This window comes from Heterobasidion irregulare, assembly GCF_000320585.1.
Source record: "Heterobasidion irregulare TC 32-1 unplaced genomic scaffold scaffold_11, whole genome shotgun sequence".
Taxonomy (NCBI): Eukaryota; Fungi; Basidiomycota; class Agaricomycetes; order Russulales; family Bondarzewiaceae; genus Heterobasidion; species Heterobasidion irregulare.
The window spans coordinates 1,572,038-1,595,860 of NW_009258207.1; the positions used below are offsets into that span (position 1 = coordinate 1,572,038).

Here is a 23,823-nt window from a genome sequence, read left to right on the forward strand (position 1 = left end):
TGAGCATGGATGATCTTGCATCTCCATGATGAATTAAATGGCAAACTTGATCCGAACAGGCAAATAGCTCAGAACCTTGCCGTTAGAACACTATAGAGATATTGCACGTTCTCGATGAGATTTGGTAGAGGGGGCGCTTAGAACTGAGAGACGGGGCAACGGAAGCATCGACGATTGGGTGCTAGCTCCTAGAAGATTGACCCACCAGCTCCACATGAATAGATGTCGATGATGCAGAAACAAGAGAGCTACCGACTCGGATGTCTAAGATTGGTTGAACCAGAGTGGGAGACTTGGTACAAAATCGATAGATCATGTTTTGGTCATATTTGTATGAGAAGAATTTCTTTGGGAAATTTAGCGGTCCCGAAAGCGTACCCAGTAGCGTGAAAGTGAGTTGCAATGTAAGAAAGGGATAAGGTAAGTTCTTCCGCACCTCTCAGTCCGTGTGCTCGACAACCACTTGGCTCAGAGTCCGAGAGAAGATCTTCCATGCGAAGACACGACAAAGGCTTAAGAGATATAGGTACGACCATGCATTCAAGAGTGTTTGAACAATCTAGAGATATGTAGGCTGTAACGGTCACAAGCGAAAAGTCGGACGAGCCTGCTGAAGCGCTGAAGGCGGACGACAATAAATCTTATCTTATCTTTCCTCTTGCCACGAGCCGCGAGCCGCGACCTGCCGCGACCGCCTTCCACCCTTTCGTATCCACGATGATCAGAAACACAATCCTAGCACATCCCTACGAATGGCCATTTGCCGGATCATTTTCGCCTGAGACAACGGCCCTCGTGGTTATTGACATGCAGAATGACTGTAAGCAAGCCGCTCTCAACTTTGCACATCTATGCTTGATCAATCTCTCTTTCTCTCTCGTCCATTCGAGATAGTCTGCACAGAAGGCGGATATCTTTCTCACCAAGGGTATGACATCGCATCTATGCGTGCTCCGATTCAGAACATCGCTTCTCTCCTTGCCTCCTTCCGCCAGCACAAGTACCCGATCTTCCATACCCGCGAAGGCCACCGCCCTGATCTCTCGTCCCTCCTACCGCGCGAGCTTGCTCGTTCTCGCAACAACCCTTCAGGTTCCGGAATCGGTGATCCAGGCCCTATGGGTCGTCTTCTCATCCGGGGTGAACCTGGGCATGATATCATTCCAGAGCTCTACCCGCTGGAAGGAGAGCCCATCATCGACAAGCCCGGCAAGTCTGCATTTGCGTACACGGATTTCGAGCTTTTGCTCAAAGTCAAGGGAATAAATCATTTGATTATCTGTGGGGTCACGGAGGAGGTATGTGTTGGCAGTACGGTTCGTGAAGCGACTGAGAGAGGGTACGACTGTCTGGTGGTGAAGAATGCGGTTGGAGCGAGCGAGAAGGGTGGTTTTGGGATAGGATGCCTCGCGATTGAAGGGGGTATATTCGGTGCTTGGGTTGCAGAGGCAAGGGCTGTCGTCGAATCCATAACCAAAGCAGCTGGCGAGGATGTTTAGGTAAAGCAGGTAGGTTGAATCCACTAAATTATGGCTATGATGTCCGAAACTGATTGTAAAACTTGATTGTCGGCTTGCTACAGGAATTAACCCCGTTCTTTCTGAAGTCCATCATGCGCACACACGATTTTAGGCTCGCTTTACTTTCTATTAGGTCCGTAACACTTACTCTACATCGATAACCATGCGTTCTTTCTCAACAATAGCTTCTAGTGTACGAGGAATCCTCGGAACCATTACCCATTGCAGTTCGAAGCAGACCTTCAGGAATATCCATCTCTAATCTATTGATTCTGAATCTACTGTAAGTGATTTTTACTAGCCTCTTCGACCCGGAATAATTCATCTGCACTTGAACAGAAAATGCGCTTCATCAAATGGGCTTGAGGTGTCATGAGGTAGGTCAAGACAATATCATAGTGCGGAATGTATCCTGCCGGAGATTCTATTTCGTCTTGTTTCACCCGCCTAAGAGGTGGTACCTCGCACATCAAGTGCACACGCCTGTCACGCTAACCACGACCTTGCTACTGGCAGTAAATCGCCTTCCATTCAACCCAAAGACACTTGTGATGGTGTTGGTAACAGATGCAAACTGTTCAAAGAAAGGTGCGTCAAATCATCAACGTGTCCAAGATGATTGAGATGCTGGGGATGTGTCAATTTCGTTCGCCATCTTTTACGACTGCACATCGTGAGCCTACAGCGTTTGGCAGTCCACTCTCGGAGAATGTATCTCATTCCTCAAAGGCAATTCTCAATAGCCGACCTCATTTCCCTTGGTCAAGTACGACACTGTTCGTGTTTCACAATAATATGCCAATTGTCGACGGATCCTTCCTTTTTCTGCTTCTGATTCTCTCAATATCCCTGATTCAGGCTTTCATAATCGTCGCTCTGTCTATGTCTCGGAGGACCTAAGACCGCGCGATAGACATTCGATCATGAAACCTTCTGTAGGAGATTCTAGTTCTTGGCTTCCTCGCATCCTGAATCTCATCTTCTGGTATATCTTTACTATCACAACGAGTTAGCAGGCTGCGTATCCGTCAGGCCTATCCGCAGACGTACGTATTCTTGGCCGGATGTTCCCCCTGTGATGACCATGTTATCAGCGATGGCCTGTAGTTACCACGATCTGCGTCAGTGACGTCAGGTCTCCCATGCACGCCGAGCATCTACCTTCTGGTACATGGTATCGACGATTGCTCTTCCGAATCCTTTTTGTCCGTGTATGGCGTCCATCGCCATGGCCCAGCAACTTCCTTCCTTCTTCCAAGTTGGACATGAGAGGTGATGCTGAAATCTTGCGAAGGATAAACACTGCTGAAGACTCTCATTCGAGAGATGTACCTCTTTTCTCAGGACTTGATAAAACAACTCGTTGTATGAGAACGAGTACTGCACAGGAAGGTCAGTAATGATCAATCGTTTGGTACGATTCCTTACGACTTCTTTCAGCGATTTCTTGCTCCTGGGCGATACGTGGCCTAGGAACTTGTCAAATCCCAAGGCACGCTGTGCTTCCCTGCACGAAAAAAATGTGAGCACAGACCCAGATCTTCAGCTGACGGTAACACACTTGTAAAATCAGGGCATGAGAAGACTGACGTATCCCAGCATTTCCTGTACGTCCCGAACCATCTTCCAACTGAACAAACCTCTGCTCTACCAGTTTCATCTATACCATCCTCAACGACGTGCACCTCACCGTCGAGCAGCGCCGCTCGCACCATGGCACGAAACATTTCCGGTAGTAGGGTCTGATCTCCTCCCACCATCGAATTGACCCACTGGTCTGTGTTAGTGTATGCTAACAGATCCACGATTTCTTCCAGATTATCATCTAACGTGAACGATTAGGGTACGTGGTTATGCTCAAAATAGTGGATATGACGGACTCGATGGGTCTTCTATGCGAGAGACGACGGAGCGCGGCATCTTGTCTGAGCTGTGTATGGCGCACCAAACCAGCCGATGTTGGTTCACACGCACAGATCTTAAAGGATAGAATCAGAATGGCGCTCGGCAAACTTCGAACAGAATTTGGTCGACCCCGATTCCATACTGAGACCCTCAGCCGAACGTAGACGAGGCTATGATCCCATGCATTCTGGAATGAAGCATGAAGGCGAAGGCGGAGAAGCTTATAACGGACGTTCGTGAGGTAGGTGATACAGCTGTGGTCCTGAACTTTTTTATTGCTTGGTGGCTGTTTGATTATAGTATCTGAGTGTGTGTGCATGTACGTCCTTCAAAAGAGAAGTATACTGAGAGAATTGTAGCGTAGAGTCTTTAAATCAATACTTCTCTGAATATAGACACATGGCCATTTACCGTAGGACCATGATGATGCCACGCGCTAATGACGTTCAAAAGTGATGCACATAATTTGCCATGCACCCAGAGTTCGAATAGAAGAGCCAGGTTGGAAAGATGATGGCTCGATATGTGGAAAATGGGGCGCCTAAGTGCCTAGAAATCATATGGAGTTGGGCAGCAATCGATCACCGATTACTTATCTTTAGAAGCCCTGAACGTTTGGACGTTGACCATTTTCTCCTCAGTCCAAACTCATAGTGCGGCGTTATACTATCATCAAAAAGAGACATGAGCAAGATATAGACTGGCAAGACTCATCTGAGTTTCTAAGTGACTCCAAAGCTGACAAGCGTTTTCGATAATTCCCAGCCCTTGACAAAAGTGGTCGTGGTGGCAGTTCCGTATAGTGGCGCCCTTTTTGCCTTGCGCGGCATCGACACAGACGGAGTTTGCAGGATCCTGACAATTGTTCAGCACGTCTCTCTTCTGCACCACCAAAGCATAAAACGCCGGCTTACAATCCGCTTCTACGCCGGCTTACAATCCGCTTCTACGCGTCCACTGAACCGGCATCTATACACTGTCAACATCGTAGCAATAAACATGCAGCCGCAACCCTCCGCTTCCAACACAAATCAGCGCCGAGGTACGCCAGTCGGATCCTCATGCTAACCAAGTCCCCTGACTTTAAAAAACGCGGCCGCAGCCCTCACACGCCAGACCTCTATGGCTAACGTTTTTACCGATTCACCAAATCAAGCACCAGAGCCCACTCAGGCTTCCCAGCAGAGACGACCGCCCAAACCTTTGACGCGACAGCCCTCACTATACCGTATAGTGGAAATGACAAACAATGCCACACCATCTCCTGCTGCGTCTCCCGCTCCAAACACCACCAACAACACGGCAATCAGTGAAAAGAAGTCGAAGAAAGTCGCAAGAGGAGTAAATGAGAGCCGAAACAAAACTAGTGGCATGAACAAGGAAGGAAATTTGTCGAATGGTAGAAGTCAAGGAAGTCCTGGAAAGATAAACCAGGCCCGGATTCCACCGTATCACGGAGAGTCCCAGCAGTATTCATTTCAAAAGGCCCTGATGGACCTATTGAATGCTAAAGAGACTGTTAACAAGAACGAGGAAGGCGGCGACAGTGACGAATGCGGGGAGAAGTCTAGTTGAAGCGTCTTGCAGAGATAATATCTAGGTGTGTACGAAAGATTAGAGTGGGTTGTATGTCCCATGGTATATAGGTGTCGAATGACGATATGTCCGCAACATGGGCGGTTGGCTGTAATCAAAGACCCACGTGGTTCTTTGCCTTATCTGATGTAAATTGAACAGAATACGGCGAATCGGCTTACAATCATATTAACAAAAGCAGACAAGGCGCACACTCAGATGCGCACATGGGCGATTGGAAAGATGTTTCGTAACGTAACTTTAAGGAAGTGTCGTAATTGACTGCTGTTTATCCGTGAAGTCAGAAGCAAAGATATGAAAGGAGACCAGGGCGGCACAAACATCGCACCTCTGAAGTGTGAACAAAAGGTGCTCGGAGCGGCATCCTGGAAGCACTAAACAAGGTCGAGGCAGATTTTCAAAAGCATCCTCGTGGCGTACCATATCCAGCGATACCCTGTACAGCCGAGAAGACAATCCATGTCATCAAGATCGACGTCAGAAAACGAAGGAAGCAGACGAAGTAGATTGCTCACTGGGAACAAGACTCAAAGGCTTCGTCGGAATGCGAGTGGCGTCGCTAGCTTATGTGTATCCATACTCAAGGCCAGCCGAGGCCTAACATGGATACACCAGACATCTATCCCACAAATAAATCCCGCCCAGTCAGCCCAACCGAGTTCATATCCACGGAGATCATCATTTCGTCAGAAGGCAATAAAAACGAGTGGTGGAGCCTGATAAACCTTCTGGGACTAGTGAGTCAGATGTCGCATATGAATTGTGACAGCTCGAAAGAGAAAGCCTACCATAGTCTTTGAAGTCTGAAGATGATGGGACCATTGCCTCAGCCCGCGGAATGTGAACTCGATGTTGGAGCCGGAGGTTTCGGACATTGCCGACTTAACGCCCGCGCCGATTGACGCTTGGCCGTTCTTTCCCCGGCTTTTCGCGGCGACGCCTCAATGCTGAATCCAGTTCTGATCTCTCCATCTCTACCGTGTTCTGCCTTCTTGCTTTTGTCTGTCATCGCCCGCCCCTGACTGGCTAGCCTCGAGAAAACAATATCTTGCCATCACTTGCTTCACTCTGTATCCCCTGAAACCTCAAGCACAGTCAAGTAACTGCATGAGACGAAGGAGGCCGCGTATGAGAGGTCTGTCGAGCTCAGATGGCCGAACTCGAATGGCTGAAATGCGCACCTCAAATGGATCTGGTGAGCTTCCATGTTCGTCGTGTCCAACAGATTGTATCAAGCCTGCACATCTTGTTCGTTGCTTCTATCGCTCGGTTCCATCGCATCTGGGGGCTGTTTCACTCCTTCGGCTTCGTTTTGGCCCTCACCCTGAGGCCTGAGTATTCACGCACCTCTGCTGTCCGCGCTGGGAGCTGCATCAATAGTGCAGAAGCAAAGAATGCTCTCCATGATATGCGAGCCGTATGATGATGAGCGCGAATCCGTGTCACTGGTTCCTCTATCCTAGACTAGACAGTCCCCTGTTGCCAAATTCCAGTACGACATTTAGTATTTCTCTCTTACCATAGTCTGATATAAGCATACTCTCACGATCCAAATTTCCCTCCTTCCCCACATGGGCTTTCTGAGAGCTTACTCCCCGCTCTGCCTGTCGTACGTCGGCGAGCTTCGTCTTACAAGATTGCGTATGGACGATGGTGACATTGATCTCACTTTCTTTCGTTCTCAATCATATAATCATTCTGGGATGAGAAATTTCATGTTCCGGACTCTCAAGCCTGAGGTTTTGGCGTCCTTCTGTTTGTCCGTTGTTCATGACGCTGAAAGAGACATTGGAAGAATATGTCTCCGCAAGCTTCTCTCGTGCCAAGGCGGCTTTATACTCTTTGAAGTCGAGCCGTGCTAGAAGCCTGAAACTTAAGCGAAAGTCGGAGTGCTTCGGTACATGCTCCTCTTCCTGACCTCTGTCGTCTTGCACTGTATTCGCTTTATTTTCGGCAGTCTGGCGTTTCCACTGCCCCAATGGCTACGGCGACGGATACTCAGGATGCCAATATGGATCAAGGTACACGAAGTTTCGCTTCTGCCTACCCCTGGTGCGGATAAATGTCAACGCCTACATGTGCGGACGCATCCCTCACAGTATTGACTTTCATCCTAAAGCACTCATCCACTCACCTCTCATTGATATTAGCTCTCGGTCATGGCCACTCTCATTCTCTCCAGCATTTCAAGTCTATCATGACAATAATTCACCACCATATACAACAGGACGCGCCCGATAGCTCTCCATACGTCCGGATGCCATCACCACATCCGGCGCCAGTCCAGACGCAATATATGAGGATGCTCCTCGCACTTGATGCCATCCCGCGCGTCGACAACCTGCTGGAGTGTTTCTTCACCTGTTTACTCCTCGCCGAATTCGTCCTTTTTCAAGGAACCTTTGCGAGCTTGCAGAGTATCAAAGTGGATGACGGGGTCGACGGCATCAACAGATCGAGGCCTACGTGTCACACGCTGTGCACAACCTATCTCTGTGAGTTAGCTCGAGTTCTTTAGCTGACGTAAGGCTGAGCGCTTCGATGGCGATTACGCAGGTATATTTTAGCATGGATATGCTGCGGAGCTGGTGTATTCGGGACGGTTTGGCTGTGGTGGAAGTGGAGCGCAAATTAAATTTGGCTCCTCAACAGCATATTCCTGTCAGTAAGCTTCGATGTGCCTGCCACATGGTCACTGAGCACGCGTCTACTTTTGCAAAATAGGCCGGAATTTCTACACGGACTTGCAGGAGTGATCACAACGCTGGCGAATGTGATCGGGGCGCAAGGTGAACGTTTCACGGACACTAGTCAGGCGACGCTCATCGTGACGGGCGTATGCACTGTGGTTTGCGGCATTCTGACGTTCTTCTACAGCGTGTGCAAGCTGCGGCGAGTGAGGCTGGACCATATCCATGAGGTGGGGAAGGAGCGTGCAGGAAAGCATGGTGAGGGTCGGTTGGAAGAGAGTAAGGGACACGAGCCAATACGAGAAACCTCGATCGGTCCGCGAGTGAGAGCTTTTTGAAGGAGGAATAAGGAATGCATCCACGGTGGGTAAATCGAACTCGATGCTCATCTCAGCTGGCAGTGTGGTCCTGACGCGCTGTTGAGCGTAAGACAGGTTCGAACAATTTCGAATTCTGTAGCAGGGACAGCGTGTGACAGTTGTCAGACGAGTGCCTTGTGAATCGTACACGGAAGATTTTGTGGATTTTTTCGTAGATGTCAAGCTCAGGTACATATATGAGATTTCTGTTGAGAGTCAGAATGTGAGAGCATCGGAAAGCAGAGTGACTCCGAAGCTGGTTACAATCATTTTCTTCCGTTCCGCGCTGTTGAAGGCGACCGACCGACCGCGGCGCAACGACCTACCAGAGACTCCTCCAAAGCACGACAGTGATGACGCGCAGAAAAGGTCCTCTATGATAGGCGCATCGCTTTTCCTTCAATCACAGATTTTCGCGACGACCAGCAGTGGACAAAGGCGCGGTGAATACTCTCGACACAGATGCCTTCATTTCAAGAAATCGTTGTTAGTCGCCATCTCGTCTTTGGGTCTGCATGCATATGGATCGATATGATCTGTCTAAAGACAAGTATGTATACGATTTTTACGCTTCAACGCTCAACTCTCTGCTAGGATCGCCTTCTTCCTTTCCTTCACTTAGATGTGTCACCGCTCCCTGACTCTCCTTCGCTGTCCTCTTTATAACTTTTACTGACTTTCCTGGTTTCGGGGACTCATACCCCTCCGGCACGTTGTCCTTGCTCGTGGAGATGTAGTCGCCGTGTTCGTCCAGCTTTTTGGCCTTTTTGGCCTTCGAGGTAGATCCCCTGCTCCTTCCCACTCCTTGGCCCGTAGGGACCTCCGCAGATCCCCCCCCCCCCATCTCGCTTGGGTGCTTTTCTGTTCACATCCTTTTTCGCCTCCTCTTCGTCTTCTTGAATAGTTCCGAGCTTCGCGTTCTCTCTCGAGGAGCGCGATCCTGAAGTCTGCTTTCCCTTTGATCGTGAAGAACCTCCCTTCCCCTCCTCATTTAAAATGACTTCCTCGGCCTTTGAAGACGCAGCTTTCGTTGACGGGCTTTTGCCCTCACTCTGAGATTTCTTCTCTCGGTTCTGTTTCCTTGTCTCCGCCTGTGTCCACTTCTTTGCTTCGTCCTCCATGCTCATTTCCTTCGCTACCTTTATAAATTCCTCCGGGAAAAGCAATTGATTAGGACCTCTGAGGGTTTGAGCAAGGAAGTGAGAATGCCTTCGCATGGCCAGCAAGGTCTTCACAGCATGAACACGGCGCTTTGCATCAAAATGCAGAAACACTTCCTCGAAGCCAGTTACCATCTCGCAACAGTGAAATTCCCAATGAGGCTTACCGTTCTCTACGAAGAGTGCAGGGTGGAAGCTGTAAACCGTAAAGCCAGCGAAGTCGTATCCGATCCCATAACAGAACATCCATTCCGGGATCTTGTGATCGCACTCAGAATAGGACGCAGTTTTTGATAAGCGTCTGACACGTACCGTCACCTTGGTCCATTCGGCCCATCCCACTTTCTCCCTCAGCCTCGCCTCGAGAGGCAACGAGTCCCAGCCCTCTATCTTCTCTCTCAAATAATCTTCTGAACCCGACTCTGCTAGCTCGCAGAGATGGCCTATGAAAATTTTGAGGGTCGGTTGGAATAAGAACGCCAGCTGAGCCGAGGCGCGATGCATTGGTGTGTTTTTTATCTTCCTTTTTGAATTCGCTTTGACATTGGGTTGGGTTGAATTGAGTTTCTCTTCTTCCGTGGCGTGGTTTCCGAGCGTCCGCTTTGCTTCGGCACCAAGTATAACAGGTTGCAAAACGCTCAAATCGTCGTATTCTTGAAGGGCTTTGCCATCGGCGCCAACAGGAGGCTTGAAAAGCATCTTTGTGCATATATCGGCAGAAGTAAAATAGCCAAAACACCCAAGGATCAGAGACAACCTGACAGATTGTCCTCTAATATCACCTCTTGTCAGTGTCGACAAATGAAAATGGCACTGTCGCACGCACGATAAAGTTTCACAATCTTTGAGCTCGAGATAGGGCGCAATGATTACGCCAATGACACGTTCAACAGCAAGCTCCGAAGCAGATCGAAACCCCCCGGGCCACAGCAGGGTATAGAGCATGTTGAACTCGATATATAGCTGCGGCTCTTTGGCGTCTTCCTTTGGCATTGCGTTATCCCACAATTCGAGCGTGATCACGTCCAGACCCATAGCATCCTCTTCGGTCACTGGATTATGGGTTTCGTCGATTGTGTCAATGCGAATGAGATTCCTGCCGAGTTTCGTTTCCAGCATCGCGATGTGGGCCTTGAGTACGGCTCGTGTGACATTTTGGATCTCCATAACGTCTAAATCGGCGTCCGTCATATTCTAGGGGAGGATTTAGCGTACTATCAGGCGGGAGAGATCGTATTGCACACTGGCCAAGACTCAGAAATTACCAATGCCTTTTCATTCACATCCTTCAAAATCCGCTGCGATCGATCACGAACAGACGTGTAAGACGTGATACGTTCAGGTGCATCTTCATCCTATGCCACTGCGGAGACTGTATCTTTGAGGTTGATGAATTTCCAGCCATATTGGCTGGTGAGGTCTGACTGCTGCACGTTGCTGAATCGCGAAAAACTCTCAGAAATGACGTTCTTGAATAGCTCAGAGCTACATACCTGGCGGTTATAACTGACTTGTTCCCTTCAGAAGTAGGTGCACGTGAAACGCGCCATAAAACTCCGTGGGTCCTTTGCCACTCAATTGCTCCAGAATGGACGTTGATATTCTCCCAATACTCATCCACCGCCTTATCCAATCTCTCTTTACGTGTGTAGCCGTATTTTTCGGGATTTTCATAAAGCTTTTCCCTAGTAGCAAAGTCTGCGCTTGGTTTATTGTCTTGGTCTGGGATGTTTGGTGGGCGCGGGTTTGTTATGCGAAGATTTTCACTAAGAATCAAGAGTTCAGCGCATTTCCTAGATGACTCATGTGAGATTACTCACTCTTCTAGCTCAGATATTGAAAGCATCGGCGGATATCTCTGAAACAACTTAGGGATGGAGAATGAGAGCAACGAGGACAGAGTCGTTGCATGTGGTATGGCCCATCGCTATCTTGAGGATCTATGAAAGCCCACGTTCCTATCGATCCATCATACTTAACTCAGCCGGTGAAGCGTCAACGTGCCTGCTCAAACTCAAGATTGATTCCTGGTCCATCTATTTTCAAAAGTGCCGTATGGCCTTGGAAGAATGATAGTTGAAAGGGAAACAAGTAGCTGAGAATCAGATTCTCGCGTCATAGCAAAGACAGGTTCTTGTGATACTTCCGACGGATGAGGCATGCAATAACTAGCTGGCATCAGACACATCTTGTAGTCCCTAATGAACGGGAGACATCCTTGAAAATCTCGGCAAGCTCGGCGGTATGGCGTTGAATTCTAAGAAAAGTGTTGATTAGATGAACGCGATGCAATGGATTGGTGCTGCCAATGGGCCACGGATGATATGCCTCGTAGCAGCAGAATCCCCACTCCACTCGTCCGGAGGATGTGACTTCATAGCGCGGAAAGAATGTGTAGATGATGCATTCGGTTTGGGAGTAATTCATGCCAAAGAAAAAATATTTCTCCGGCACATGAGGCCTCGACCATGCAGGATCTTTCTTGCCAATGATTGGCTGAGTCGGCGCGTCAGTCGATTGCTTCTTCGAATGGCAAGGGGGCCACTTACATTCCACTCAGGATGCCATCGATAATTATCGATTCGATATTTTTTCGTCAGATACATGACAAGCAGCTGCAACGAAGGCTGGAAAACCTTGACTAGCTTTACGAGGCCCGGGTTTCTGTCTGGCATAAGCTCCGATGGTCCTGGACGAACGTACGAGATCTCTGATAGTTCGAATGCGTGGAGAATGTCTACATGATGGGCAGCAAATAGGGCCGGTATATATTCACCAGGCAGGCCATTGGGAAGGTTATTGGTGGACGGTTGACAAACAAAATCTAGGCATGTCGACGAGCCATGATCGGCAGAGTATGTTGGAAAGGTGATAGGAATTGATCTAGAACTAGCTCAGTAAGGTCTTGTTTACAAACGAGAATGCTCGTAAGACAGACCTCAGTACGTTGCAGCCTCGAATTTGATGACAGATAGCTGGCAATAGAGTATCGTAAAAAAGTGGTGGATCGAGCACGCTATATCCAGTCACGCGACTATTTCCCTTGCACAAAATCTTGAAGATGGTCCACTCGACGCTGTACAAAGTCATGCGCGGATCCCGCAACTCGTGTAGAGTTACATTTGGCTTTGGATAAGGTATGGTCGCAAAATGCGACCTCGGCCTATACAATAGTACAGGAATGCTGGACCATGCATTGTGCACATTGTCCACGAATTGGCACAGCGACGTCTGTAACAGCGTAATCGTAGTGTTTATACTCTCATCTGAGACGCTGTCCTGTCTCGAGAATAACTTTTAAAATCTCTAATCTGGGATGATTCATGTATACTTGCCTTCCAATCCACCGGGATCTCAAGAGGCTGCATTTCGTGTATGTCATGTGATTGTATAACATCGACCACGCTGTCGATACTTAGCCCAGCTCTTCCATCATACCCAACCTGGAGTTTTCTTTCAAACAGCCAGCGGTGGGGACCATCTGCCAGGGGCCTAAAGCGTCTGTGTGTTTGCTTTTCGCGAATAGACAAAGACGGAAAGTCGTTACGTACTGAAGTGTTGGTGGCACTTTATCCAGAGCACGGACGCTATCCGGCTTGATGGGACTCATTCCATAGATATTACGCCAGTCTTCGATAGTCAAACAAATTACGCGGTGGTTATCAGTTAGATGTTGGATGATCGGGGCAGGCATCACGGCTGATGAGGATGAGAGTAAAGTGAACGGGTTGGGCCACTCCGTGACCGTGACCCTAGAGTCACCCAGAGTCACATATGACTGATCGTCAGCAGTGAGACCGCGGCTGAAACCAGAATCACATCATCTTCCTCCTCTTGACGAGCGTCGAGCATGGCGGCTGCTTTTTCAGATATCGACGCACCGTATCAACTCAGCTTAGAAGAGCTGTGTTTTCGAGCTGGGGCAGCTCGGTTCGGCACTAACGAATCGTATTCCTTTTCCCCGGTGGCCCACCTCTTGTGAACTAATGATACAATATCCTTGTTTTCTGAATAGAGGGTGGACATATGTTGAAGGACCTGACCTTGTGGACCCGGACATTGCGGCTGCATGCTCGAATCAACTCGAATTCATCTCAAAATTCAAAAGGCAATGGGTATCTGCCTCGCTCCACTCGCTAGGCATACCGGAGAAATGGAAGGTATGTCGCGATGTCGAAGTGTTTTACGAATAAAGTGACGTTTTTTGGAAGCCAATTGGAAAGCGCACAGCGTGGAACCTGCAGGAATGGCTGCACTCAACCGCCTTGATGCCTTGGTTGGAATCCATCGATACACACATAACCTGGCTTTCAGAAGGCCAAATTGCGTCTACTCACGACGATCTTTCGTCATTTGCTCCCGACTTTCTGCTCCGTGCCCCTCTATCGGCCATTCGTCGAGGTGAAGGAGACTCACCATTATCCAAGAATTCTTTGTACGCTTTTCCATTCTTCCTCGAGATCGTTACATACCCAGGAGACGAGGATAATGCTGCATTTGCGATCACAAGTTTTTTTCTAACAACCCCAGGCTGCGTGCTAGTTCCGTGAGTTCTTTCTCATGCAAGATTGATCTCAACTCATCATGTACAGTAAGCTTCGACTGGACTTCCCACCGCCGCTCCAAGGAACCAGTGAATCTTCATCGGACGCATTTGGGCTTCTGATGGACTCTTTCAATCCAACGCCCTCTCCTGTAGAACTCATGAAGGCGAACCTTTTCGAGCCTGCACTTCTCGTAGGAATGAAGGGGCCTTCTCTGTGGCCTTCGCACATATCTTCTCGTCCAACATCTTCCACAATCCCTCCGACATCGATGGATCAGAAAATTCGTCATCTCTCTCAGATCATACAATCGAGCTTGGACACGCATCTTTTGAACTGGTGTCTTCGTTGCGAGCAAAATGTTCAAACTAAGGTTCCTCTCCCGTTTGTTTCTTCTTCCTCCCTACCCCCATGCTTCATGATATTTGGAATACTGTACGATGCCGATGGTCTGGTCATCGTTGCTCACATTCCATATCCAACTGCGTCTCCAGCTATGGCGACTACGTCCGATTGCACCCCGTCCTATGCGTATCTTTCATGTATAGTAGATCGCATACCTATGACCGGCGCGGATCGACCTAGCTCACTGGATCCAAGCGGAGAGTCTCCGATCCTTAGCAATTTTAGGGCTGCTTTGGCCCTCTTCTCACTACAAAGACATGCCTTCATGATGCTTACGCTATGGGAAAGGGTTGAATGGCCCACCGCTATCGTCGATTTTCTCACTGCCTCTCGCGGGAGTAGAGAAAGCGAAGACGGGGGTGGAAGCCAGGACTATGGTTACGATGAAGATCTCGGAAGCAGTACTGACAGCAGCAACGATGAGGAAGAAGAAGACGACAAATCACGCAACAATGCGGATATCGACCACGACTGCGACCACGACCATGGTGATCATGACGATGGCGATTCCAGCGAGAACAATAGCAAGAGTAACAAAGGCAGGACCCGCAACGACTATGTAGGCGACGGAGATGGAAGCAGAGAAAGCGAAGACGGGGGTGGAAGCCAGGACTATGGTTACGATGAAGATCACGGAAATAGCACTGACGGTAGCAACGATGAGGAAGAAGAAGACGACAAATCGCGCAACAAGGCGGGTGTCGACCACAATCGCGACCACGATCATGATCATGACGATGGCGATTCCAGTGAGAACAGTAGCGAGAGTAACAAAGGCGGGGCCCGCAACGACTATGTTGGCAACGACGAGGGTAGAAGCAAAAGGGCAAGTGATACACACGCACAACATGACAGTGAGACCCGGCCCAGAGACCGACGAGACGATGGCGATGAAATTGGAGACGATCATCAAGACGATCATCAAAAGGGCGATATTGACAACCGAGAATACAATAACAACGCTGACGGAGAGGACTCCGACAAAGGAGTTGACGACGTCTATGACCCAGTCCACGAGACGTTGGTCCATGCAGGGAATCGGGTGGGTCTATATGCGAGCGTATCGCGACGCGAACAAATGCAGACTACCATCCCGGATTGGTTAATTCAGGTATTTTCGAATAAATCATCTATGCATCAAGCTGACTGCTTGGCCAGGTCGCATCTGTGCACGCGATGAAACAAACTTTTTGATCAGCATGACGATCCATTGCTGGCCACTCACAATACAAGGGTGTATGACATATATAGTACCTGTATCCCGATAGAATTGGATTCACCAATTGTATTAAGCCTGATGTTTTGTCTGGGATGAGCTCCGGTGGTCCTGGACGAACGTACGAGATCTCAAGTTCGAATAAATGGAGTGTGTCCACGTGATGGGCAGCAAATAGGACTGGTACATACTCATCAGGGAGACCATTGGGAAGATTGTTCATCGCGGATTGACAGACAAAATCGAGGCAGGCAGAAGAGCCATAATTGGTGGAGTAAGACGGAAAGACGATGAGAGTTGACCTGAAGATAACATCGTAAGGCCGTGCTTCGAGAATACACATCGGATAGACCTTAGTACTCTACAACCTCGACTTTGATGAGAGATGCAGGCAATAGGGCATCAAAAAATAGCTTTCGTCCGAGCGCACTGTATCCGGTCGCCCAAAATGCACATAGGGCAAACCTCACTACTCTGCAACTTCGAATTTGATGATAGATAGCAGACATGCGCGTATCTATCACATTAACATATAAAATGCTGATTCAAAAGTTGACTTGAAGACTTGATCCAAATGCTGTTAGCGTAAAATACCATGCACCACAGGGACCATTCATTTGAACGAACGTAGAACTGGTACGATGGCTTGCACCACAAGTGCTGACGGAATGAAGCAGGAGATATGGCGAGTTGAGATGGTGTGCCATCAGCCAAATGATCTGGCTATAAGTGAATCTGCCGGCAAGGTCTTTTTCTCAGTCATTTTAATAACCCAGATCATGAACAAGCATGATTCTAACAAGTATAGAATCAGGAAGTTATGCATGCTCCACATCCGTCGATTTTGAAACAATACTGACTAATACCTGTGCACCAATGATCAAGAGAGCCTCTACTCGTGAGATACACTGGTTCACTTGAGATCCACGTCGGCATGCTATCCATGATCAGTATGAGATCTAGATCAAAATGGATAATGATTCAACTCACACAAGCGATGAAGGGCTTCGCAAACCCCAAATTTCATTGCATTCCTGCTCTTCCAGATTCTTGGACTCCGCCACCGCTTATCATTCAATCAATGATCAATCTATGGGCAGGGCAGTTATTCATAGACACTCATGAGACCTACCCGCACTTGTGCGCATCTCTGGGTGTCTGCACAGAGGAGCTAGTCAGTGAGGGTCAGATTGAGATTGACGGATTCATCAAGCCAGAGGACCGACATAGCGCAATTCTCGATCTTTGCCTCGAAGAGAGCACGCTGAGGAATCTGAAAGAGCTCACAGGGTTGCGGCGGAAAGGAATGGAGTATCTTACCACGCACATCGGCAAGATACTGAATGCAAGGTCGTTGTTAGCCAATGATTGAAGAAGCTTTCGAGGATCTAATGGTGAGTTAGGAGAGTTTACTTTCGTTTCGTTGATCGTGTGCTACATCGCAGTGAGATGTAGCTTTGAAGGAAATTGGGTGTTGGACACATACTACGTGTGACGGACTCGCCATCTGAATTCTGGTCGTTGCTGGTATATTCTTTGGGTATTCATGTACTGTTCTATAAGCCCCGTAAAATAAAGGTGGCCTTATGCAATCTGCCGGCCAGGCTGTGGTATGAAGGAAGTAACTTTGAGCAGAGCAGATCATGGACCCTGGCGAGTGAAAAATGGGTCAAGATAAGACTTGATAAGATTAGATGCCACTGAGTCTGAGATCGCTTCGACTTCTCCACGACATAACCGATCCAGCTCAACGCTACCTCCCACGGCGCAATGAAGTATCCCACCGACTCGCTGATGACCCTGTTGATGATGATATCAAATCGTAGTAGAACGTTGACAGTTGAACTGCTTCTGAAATCCGGATGTACTCGTGCCCGCGAAAAGTGTCTGAACGGCAATTGCCGAGCTGCTACAATGGCATTTTTGAGCATGGCTGTATGTTAGCTGTATGTCTAACAAAAATATGACAAATTTTGAAAATATACTGGTGTATAATGTATGATATCAACATTCCATTTGTCAAAGTATTTGAAAAAATGAGTCAGTTTAAAGCTTTTGTGGTGAGATCTTTCTCTATGTAGCAGCAAACAGACCCTCCTGGAAAGAGTGGTCAACCAAAGAAGATTCTGGATTACCAAAAATTGAAGGATATTTGAGAGACTTATCTGTATAACATCTCAGCTACATATCTCATAAGAAAGTGAGAGAATGCTGTATCAACAAATAGTATCTTGATATATACCCATGACAAGTTTACCATCTGATCAGTCAGTGCAGAGCAGACCTGTTGAGGGTCAGTAATATTTGAATACATACCATCTATACCAATAGAGTCATCATGGAACAATATCCATGATTTCTAGTGACATTCATAGCAGTGGTGGTCTGTAATCATTCAAGGCCCTGATTATTATATTGTTGTATATGTTCTTGGAGAAAACAATCAACATAATCAGCTTCTCCTGGCTTCATATTCTATGCATAATAAAAAACATATATGGAGAAGCCTGTCAAATATTCTTAGATTTTTAGTTATTCAGAATCATCTTTGGTTGACCACTCTTTCCAGGAGGGTCTGTTTTCTGCTACATAGAGAAAGTGTTACGACTGCTCGTCGGTAACCCCAAGAGTAGGAGGTTCTTCCCTAGGTCACTCGTGGAGGGTGTGTGGAACGGTGGTCTCGACTGTACGTGTAGCACAGGAGCCAGAAGTGTATTGCGAGGTAGCAATGAAGGCTGCAGTAGGTAGACTGCAGTGAGCGAAGGAATACTGTAGGAAGACAGTACTGAACGAAGATCCCTGTATGTGAAGATACAGGGGAACGAAGAGAATAGACTGAAGATCGTCAGCCTATTCTATGGGCCTTTTATACTACTTTGGGAAGTAGGGCGTGAGAATACCGAATATATATCTGTAGGTATTCTCTAAGTCGTCTCTCTCAATAACGACTACTCTTGTGCTTCTCCGTTGGTCTCCTTCCGGCCAGGAGAGATTAGGAGGTTCATGCCCTGCGTGTGAGTAATTTATAAGGCGGCGTTCCATGCCCGCTAATACAAAGGCCCGTGATACTCGACCAATGATTGATGATCCATTGGGAGTGGATGACCAAGGTTAATATCTGTACCTTGGAGTACGCCTCAACCTGTGAGGCCGCGTGATATTTGTGATGATCGTATCGGTATAGACCGCCGTATAGGCCCGATAGAACGTGATCATAACAATACCCCCTTTCTACGTCCTATTCGCCTGGTAGGACAGCGCTGTGCGCTCCATCGCCGCTCCATTGCGAGTGGTGTGTGGATGTGTAGAAATTCGAGCGTGTGGGTTCCGATTCGTGTCATCAGGTTCTTCTTCTTCCTTCTCCGAGGGCCAAACCTCAGTGTTTCCAGGATAGTCGTTATCCTCGTGATAAATGTTGTTCCTCTTGGCGTTCAGAGGATGGCGTCCACGGGCAAGTAGGTTGATCGCTTTACAAAGGCTTAGGCCTACTCCCCCAGACTACCATCTTAACGTCCCAAGCAGTATCGCTCCCATACGGTGAGCTCATCTCCGGTGAGGTTGCAGCCATAAATCCCAAGCAGTATCGCCCCCATACGGTGGGCTCATCTCCGGTGAGTTAGTTCGACGTCCAGAGTTTGTTTGATTCACTATGCGTATTGGGTTTGAGGCAAGGATGTGAAGAGAATTAGACTTGAAGGGTGCCGCGAGGGGCAAGGAGGAGTCTGACTCCTTCCCCAGATCGGCCCGTTCGCTTGCACGAAATGGACATTAAGACCACAGCTGATATATTTGTCGGGTTGCGAGATATATCCACGACTGGCAGTTTAACGTCATGCGGGACGGTCCGTAGTTTATCGTCGTTTCGGACGATCCGTAGTTTAACGTCTTTGCGGACGCCCTTCATCATCATCATGGAATATCTGTGGGGAAAGATGTTTCTGCACGCCGGAATTTCCATCGGTGATGTGCATAGGGCCATAGACCAGACTTTACCCGCTCCAGATTCCACTGAGGCATGATGGACGGTTTATACTATATCAAACCGGATAACTTGTAACGCCTCAAGGTTATGAGGCCGCTCAGTTTAACGCCGTGAGGTAGGCGGACCTGCAGTTTAACGCCGTGCATTAGGCGGACTATCGTCTGACTATGTCCCTCGAGTCACGATAGGCTTTTCCTCCGAGGATGAGGGTAGTTTAACGTCGTCTCGGACGTTATCAGCGTCGTTCTCGTCAAGGACGACGTTGATGATGATCCCTGTGCTAAAAGGGACGAGTAGTTTAACGTCGTTGCGGACGATTGGTGACCACGGTCTTGGTCAACAACCACAACTCCTATTCGGTAAGGAGCACGTAGTTTAATGTCATTGCGGACCGATTGACACCATGGCGGTCAATCCACAACTCCTATACGGTAAGGAGCAAATAGTTTTGTGTCATTGCGGACGATTCAGCACCAGAGTGATGAATCACAACTCCCATGCGATCGGGAGCAAGTAGTTTAACGTCATTGCGGACGCATTGGTGTCCAGGGGGTTGGACGTCAATGACAACCCCTAGGTTCAGGGGCACTAGTTTAACGTCGTTTCGGACGCGCGGTATCTTGTCAAGATCGCCACGCACAATCCCTATACTTGAAGGGACGGTAGTTTTATCGTCATTTCGGACGCCCGTAGTTTACCGTCATTGCGGACGTCGATGCCATTGGCCTCGAACAATCCCTATGTGGAAAAGGGACAATAGTTTAACGTCATCGCGGACGTTGTTTCGCCACAAATATTGTGGAAAAACAATGCTTAGTTTAACGTCATCCCGGACACTTCGTAGTTTATCGTCGTTGCGGACGAGACCTAGTTTTACGTCGTCGCGGACGAGTGGCGGAATAGACTTTGGATGAGTGGCCCGCTCTTGTCGTTCTTCCGCTATGTGGGCCAGACGAGAGTCGCGTGATCTAGTCCCTTCCCACTAGATCTTTGACTCGAGGCACGTGTCCTAGTTGCCTCCTGACTAGGTCTTGGAGCGGAATTTCTTGTACTTCGACTCCAGGACTAGACTGAGCGCTCCATGAAGAGATGCTTGCTCTTCCATGTCCCCAGACCCCTCGCTTGGATTTGAACCAAGTCGACCCGATATTCTTTTACCGAAAAGCGAGTGAATATCGGAAGCGCTTCGACCTTTTATAGGCAGGGTTCTGTGACGCGAGTCCTTCCGCGCTTCGCCAGAATGCAACCACGCTCCTTTGGTCAATGGTAGTTTAACGTCATCTCGGACGAGGGATAGTTTTCCGTCGTTTCGGACGAAGACTAGTTTAACGTCATTGCGGACCCTAGTAGTTTATAGTCATTGCGGACCAAGCCTTTGGTAGTTTTACATCGTTCCGGATGTTATTTGTGGCCTCGCATCATTTAGGAAGACTTGTGAGGTAGAGGCGGCCCGCTCTCTACATCATCTCATGCGCCAGCTGTAGGATCCCCTAATGCGGAAACGATCCTGTAAAACGGGAGATCCAAAGTGGGACGTCCCAAAACACCAGTCAGACCTTGACTGTGAGGGTCACTTGACGAGTTATGCATCATAATTTTCTCGACCACGGATTGCAGACCGTTATGTATGGGTCCTTCGCTGTACCAAGGCGAAGAGCCGGCTTGTTGACACCTTCAAGTAGATATATGTCATGTAGAGGGTTCCCTAATGCGGAAAAAAACCCTGTAAAACTGAGGATCCAAATGGGACGCTCGTTGCATCTGTCAGATTAACTCCTTGACAGCGAGGATGTGAAAGGATTCCGCCGTAGGTCGTACGTGGAATTATACCCGCTGTTGTCCCTTGATTCCTACCATCATTGGAACCTAAGAACTAATTGGTCAGGTACTTCCCCTGCCTTCTTATCTTTTCACAGTTTTAAGACATGCAGGTCCGATAGTTTAGACGTCATTCCGGACGCGCGGTAGTTTAACGTCTCTTTCGGACGAGGTCGTACAGTTTAACGTCTTGAGGGACGATCCTAGTTTTACGTCGTTGCGGACGATTGTAGTTTTACATCGTTTCGGATGCTATTTTGTGTCGGGGGAAAGAGTTCCTCAACTTCCTTACCCCCTTTCTTTCCCTTGTGCCCTGTTATTAGTCCGTTTAATAATCGAAAGGTCCTTGATAATCCCCGCCCCCTTCGTCAGGGCGATAGTAGGGGTCCGCCTCGTCGTAGTTTCCTGGATCATCTAGAGCATCCCATGCATCGAGCTCGGATCTAGTCCAAGAGCTATTTCTTCGAGCCTCCGAATCAATGCGGCGAGTTCTGCGGCTACTTCGGTTATCCTCTCTTTCGTTCGTACGAAGTCGAGCACTAGGAGGAGGCGATCTAGGCCGGTGTCGAACACTCCGGCCAGCAGTTGTTCCGCGTCCGAGGGTTGCCTGGTTTCCCCGACTCCGCCTTCCCTCATTTCTTCGATAGACGGGCGGTTCCTCCTCGTCGGTATTTCCTTGGGATAGGGGAAGACCTCGTATCCGGTGAGAGGGGGGAGTCGCGGTATGGTTATACGCTGTAGGAACCTCTCGTTGTCTCGGTGGAGGGCGCTCCACGACCGTACGCGGAACCCTCCTTGGATTTGGTGCAGGCGTGGGATGTTCTCCGGGACGTGGTACGTTCCAAGTGACAACTCGGAAAGGGTCGGTCCTGCTTGGCTGGACGTTTCCCAGTTCTCCTCCAAAGAGGAGAGCTGGAAGGAGCTCTCGGTTGACGTATTGGGAGAACTCGTCAGGGTGGATGAGGAGGGCTCGGGGTCGCCCGTCATTGTGGGCGTACCAGGAGGCTGTGTCCGGGTCGGTTTGGAGGGCGAGCGCCCTGATCTGGAGGCTGGCACTAGCCAGTCGTCGAGGTACGTCGCTATGTTCATTCCCGGGTTGTCCTGCCGAGAAGTTAGCGAGTCTTTGGAGGGCCATGGCTGTGGCCATTTGTATTACCGCGGAGATGGTGTTCCGCTGGAGGAGCGCGTCCGCGTGTCGCTCCAGTTCTCCGGCGTGAGGATCTGTACGAGGGGGAGGTCCTCCCATGGAGCTGGGAATCGGTTCACTAGTTGGTACTGGCGGAGGTGCAGTTTCTGATAGAACTGGTATTGGTTCAGCTTCTCCATGGCCTGGGAGTTGAGCTGCCGTTCTTGCTCGAAATCCCGAGGGACCTGCAACTCCACTAGGACGCGTGCCTTCACTAGGAGGTGGAACTCCCACTGGTAATGGGCCAAGGCTCGACTGGTTTCGGTCATCAGAACTTTCATGCCGTGGTGCACCTCGTGAGGCCCTCTCCGGTGAGGGTCTTCGGGTTCTTTCCCTTTCCTTGAACTTGGCATAGTCTTCGGTGTCGTCGTCGGAGAAGTTGTTGGTATGAGGGGTGAGGAGGACCCCGGTAGATCCTGGTTGTTGAGGACTTGTTCCTCTATCAATTCGTCCAGCATCTGGTCGGTGAGGACTTGTTCCTCTTTCCACTCGTTCGACATCTGGATTGGCGACCATAAGGACGACATCGGGGGAGGAGTTTCTGGATGGAGACGAAGCATCGTGGTCGTCGTGGAGGAGCATTCGAATGGGGAAAGTGTTTGAGAGGGAAAGAAGGTGAGAAGATGTTCTTGTTGGAGTCCTCTTGTCGCTCCTTTTATAATCTTTCGTCTCTCCTCTCAGGCTGTTCCCGGACGAGGTTTGTCAGGGTATTGGTCATGGAAATCTTTCATGGCTTCTTCCGCCGTTCCCTTTAGGAGAGTGTAGGGCTCCCAGGTGTTGTCTGCTTCGGGATATCCCATCCATTTGACCAAGTACTTGGTTCCCCGTCCTTGTCGTTTTGAATCCACGATCATTTCTACTTCGTAATGTTCTTCATCATTCAATACCTCCGGTATTGGTCGCGCGAAGTTTTCTCCGTGGGCTTCGGTTTCTCTATATTTAGTGAGCACGGCGGCGTGGAACACCGGATGGATTTTCCAATGCGGAGGAATTTGGAGCTTGTACGCCAGGGTTCCTACTTTTCCCAGTATCTTGAAGGGGCCATATCGCCTAGGGGCGAGCTTGAATTTAGGATGGGTTGTCCGAATATGGGTTCCTTCTAACCATACTTGGTCTCCTTCCTCCCATTGGGGAAGTTTCCTGTGAAGATCCCGGTCTTTGGCGTAATTGCTGGCTATTTGTAAGCTGGCAGCGGCTTCTTCCTGAACTTCTGTGATCGTCCTAATGCGTTCAGCTACCGCAGGTACCTTTGTCTCCAGCGCCGTGTCAGCTGAATAGGGGGGATTGAAACCGTATAGCACTTCGAAAGGGGATTTCCCGGTGGCCGAGTGTTTCCGTGTGTTGTGTGAGAATTCAGCGAACGGCAAAAGGTCTACCCAATTGTCCTGATGGTAGTTGCAGAACGTTCTCAGGAATTGCTCGATCTCCTGGTTTACCCGTTC

General features: G+C 48.9%; 10 protein-coding genes across 10 annotated transcripts; 5 read left to right on the top strand and 5 right to left on the bottom strand.

Moving 5' to 3' along the window:
* Positions 1-228: 228 nt before the first annotated feature.
* Positions 229-390, top strand: HETIRDRAFT_174921 (uncharacterized protein; the record flags this gene model as incomplete). The annotated part of the gene is made up of 1 exon (XM_009553450.1): positions 229-390. The coding sequence occupies one exon, from the start codon at positions 229-231 to the stop codon at positions 388-390; it is 162 nt and encodes a 53-aa protein (XP_009551745.1).
* Positions 391-702: 312 nt separating this feature from the next.
* On the top strand, positions 703-1,436 carry HETIRDRAFT_246158 (uncharacterized protein; the record flags this gene model as incomplete). The annotated part of the gene is made up of 2 exons (XM_009553451.1): positions 703-820; positions 895-1,436. Coding segments are annotated over 2 exons (660 nt in total), but the record flags the coding sequence as incomplete, so codon positions are not given.
* Positions 1,437-2,519: 1,083 nt separating this feature from the next.
* HETIRDRAFT_106263 (uncharacterized protein) lies at positions 2,520-3,440 on the bottom strand (the record flags this gene model as incomplete). The annotated part of the gene is made up of 6 exons (XM_009553452.1): positions 2,520-2,621; positions 2,682-2,771; positions 2,853-2,900; positions 2,949-3,027; positions 3,111-3,345; positions 3,401-3,440. 6 exons carry the CDS (start codon positions 3,438-3,440, stop codon positions 2,520-2,522), a joined length of 594 nt encoding a protein of 197 aa, XP_009551747.1.
* A 1,107-nt stretch (positions 3,441-4,547) lies between these two features.
* On the top strand, positions 4,548-5,000 carry HETIRDRAFT_430161 (uncharacterized protein; the record flags this gene model as incomplete). The annotated part of the gene is made up of 1 exon (XM_009553453.1): positions 4,548-5,000. The coding sequence occupies one exon, from the start codon at positions 4,548-4,550 to the stop codon at positions 4,998-5,000; it is 453 nt and encodes a 150-aa protein (XP_009551748.1).
* A 2,218-nt stretch (positions 5,001-7,218) lies between these two features.
* HETIRDRAFT_430162 (uncharacterized protein) lies at positions 7,219-8,049 on the top strand (the record flags this gene model as incomplete). Its single annotated transcript, XM_009553454.1, has 3 exons — positions 7,219-7,516; positions 7,540-7,686; positions 7,772-8,049. 3 exons carry the CDS (start codon positions 7,219-7,221, stop codon positions 8,047-8,049), a joined length of 723 nt encoding a protein of 240 aa, XP_009551749.1.
* Positions 8,050-8,765: 716 nt separating this feature from the next.
* On the bottom strand, positions 8,766-12,924 carry HETIRDRAFT_119010 (uncharacterized protein; the record flags this gene model as incomplete). Its single annotated transcript, XM_009553455.1, has 10 exons — positions 8,766-9,488; positions 9,543-10,002; positions 10,057-10,424; positions 10,446-10,473; positions 10,724-10,996; positions 11,051-11,088; positions 11,780-12,113; positions 12,169-12,461; positions 12,491-12,722; positions 12,782-12,924. The coding sequence occupies 10 exons, from the start codon at positions 12,922-12,924 to the stop codon at positions 8,766-8,768; spliced, it is 2,892 nt and encodes a 963-aa protein (XP_009551750.1).
* A 156-nt stretch (positions 12,925-13,080) lies between these two features.
* On the top strand, positions 13,081-15,487 carry HETIRDRAFT_481030 (uncharacterized protein; the record flags this gene model as incomplete). Its single annotated transcript, XM_009553456.1, has 5 exons — positions 13,081-13,178; positions 13,246-13,390; positions 13,442-13,776; positions 13,823-15,290; positions 15,338-15,487. 5 exons carry the CDS (start codon positions 13,081-13,083, stop codon positions 15,371-15,373), a joined length of 2,082 nt encoding a protein of 693 aa, XP_009551751.1. The 3' UTR covers positions 15,374-15,487.
* A 1,017-nt stretch (positions 15,488-16,504) lies between these two features.
* Positions 16,505-16,902, bottom strand: HETIRDRAFT_174928 (uncharacterized protein; the record flags this gene model as incomplete). Its single annotated transcript, XM_009553457.1, has 4 exons — positions 16,505-16,553; positions 16,622-16,668; positions 16,716-16,829; positions 16,882-16,902. The coding sequence occupies 4 exons, from the start codon at positions 16,900-16,902 to the stop codon at positions 16,505-16,507; spliced, it is 231 nt and encodes a 76-aa protein (XP_009551752.1).
* Positions 16,903-19,080: 2,178 nt separating this feature from the next.
* On the bottom strand, positions 19,081-20,272 carry HETIRDRAFT_52928 (uncharacterized protein; the record flags this gene model as incomplete). The annotated part of the gene is made up of 2 exons (XM_009552864.1): positions 19,081-19,315; positions 20,169-20,272. Coding segments are annotated over 2 exons (339 nt in total), but the record flags the coding sequence as incomplete, so codon positions are not given.
* Positions 20,273-21,523: 1,251 nt separating this feature from the next.
* HETIRDRAFT_328932 (uncharacterized protein) lies at positions 21,524-22,963 on the bottom strand (the record flags this gene model as incomplete). The annotated part of the gene is made up of 1 exon (XM_009553458.1): positions 21,524-22,963. One exon carries the CDS (start codon positions 22,961-22,963, stop codon positions 21,524-21,526), a length of 1,440 nt encoding a protein of 479 aa, XP_009551753.1.
* Between the last annotated feature and the right edge of the window lie 860 nt (positions 22,964-23,823).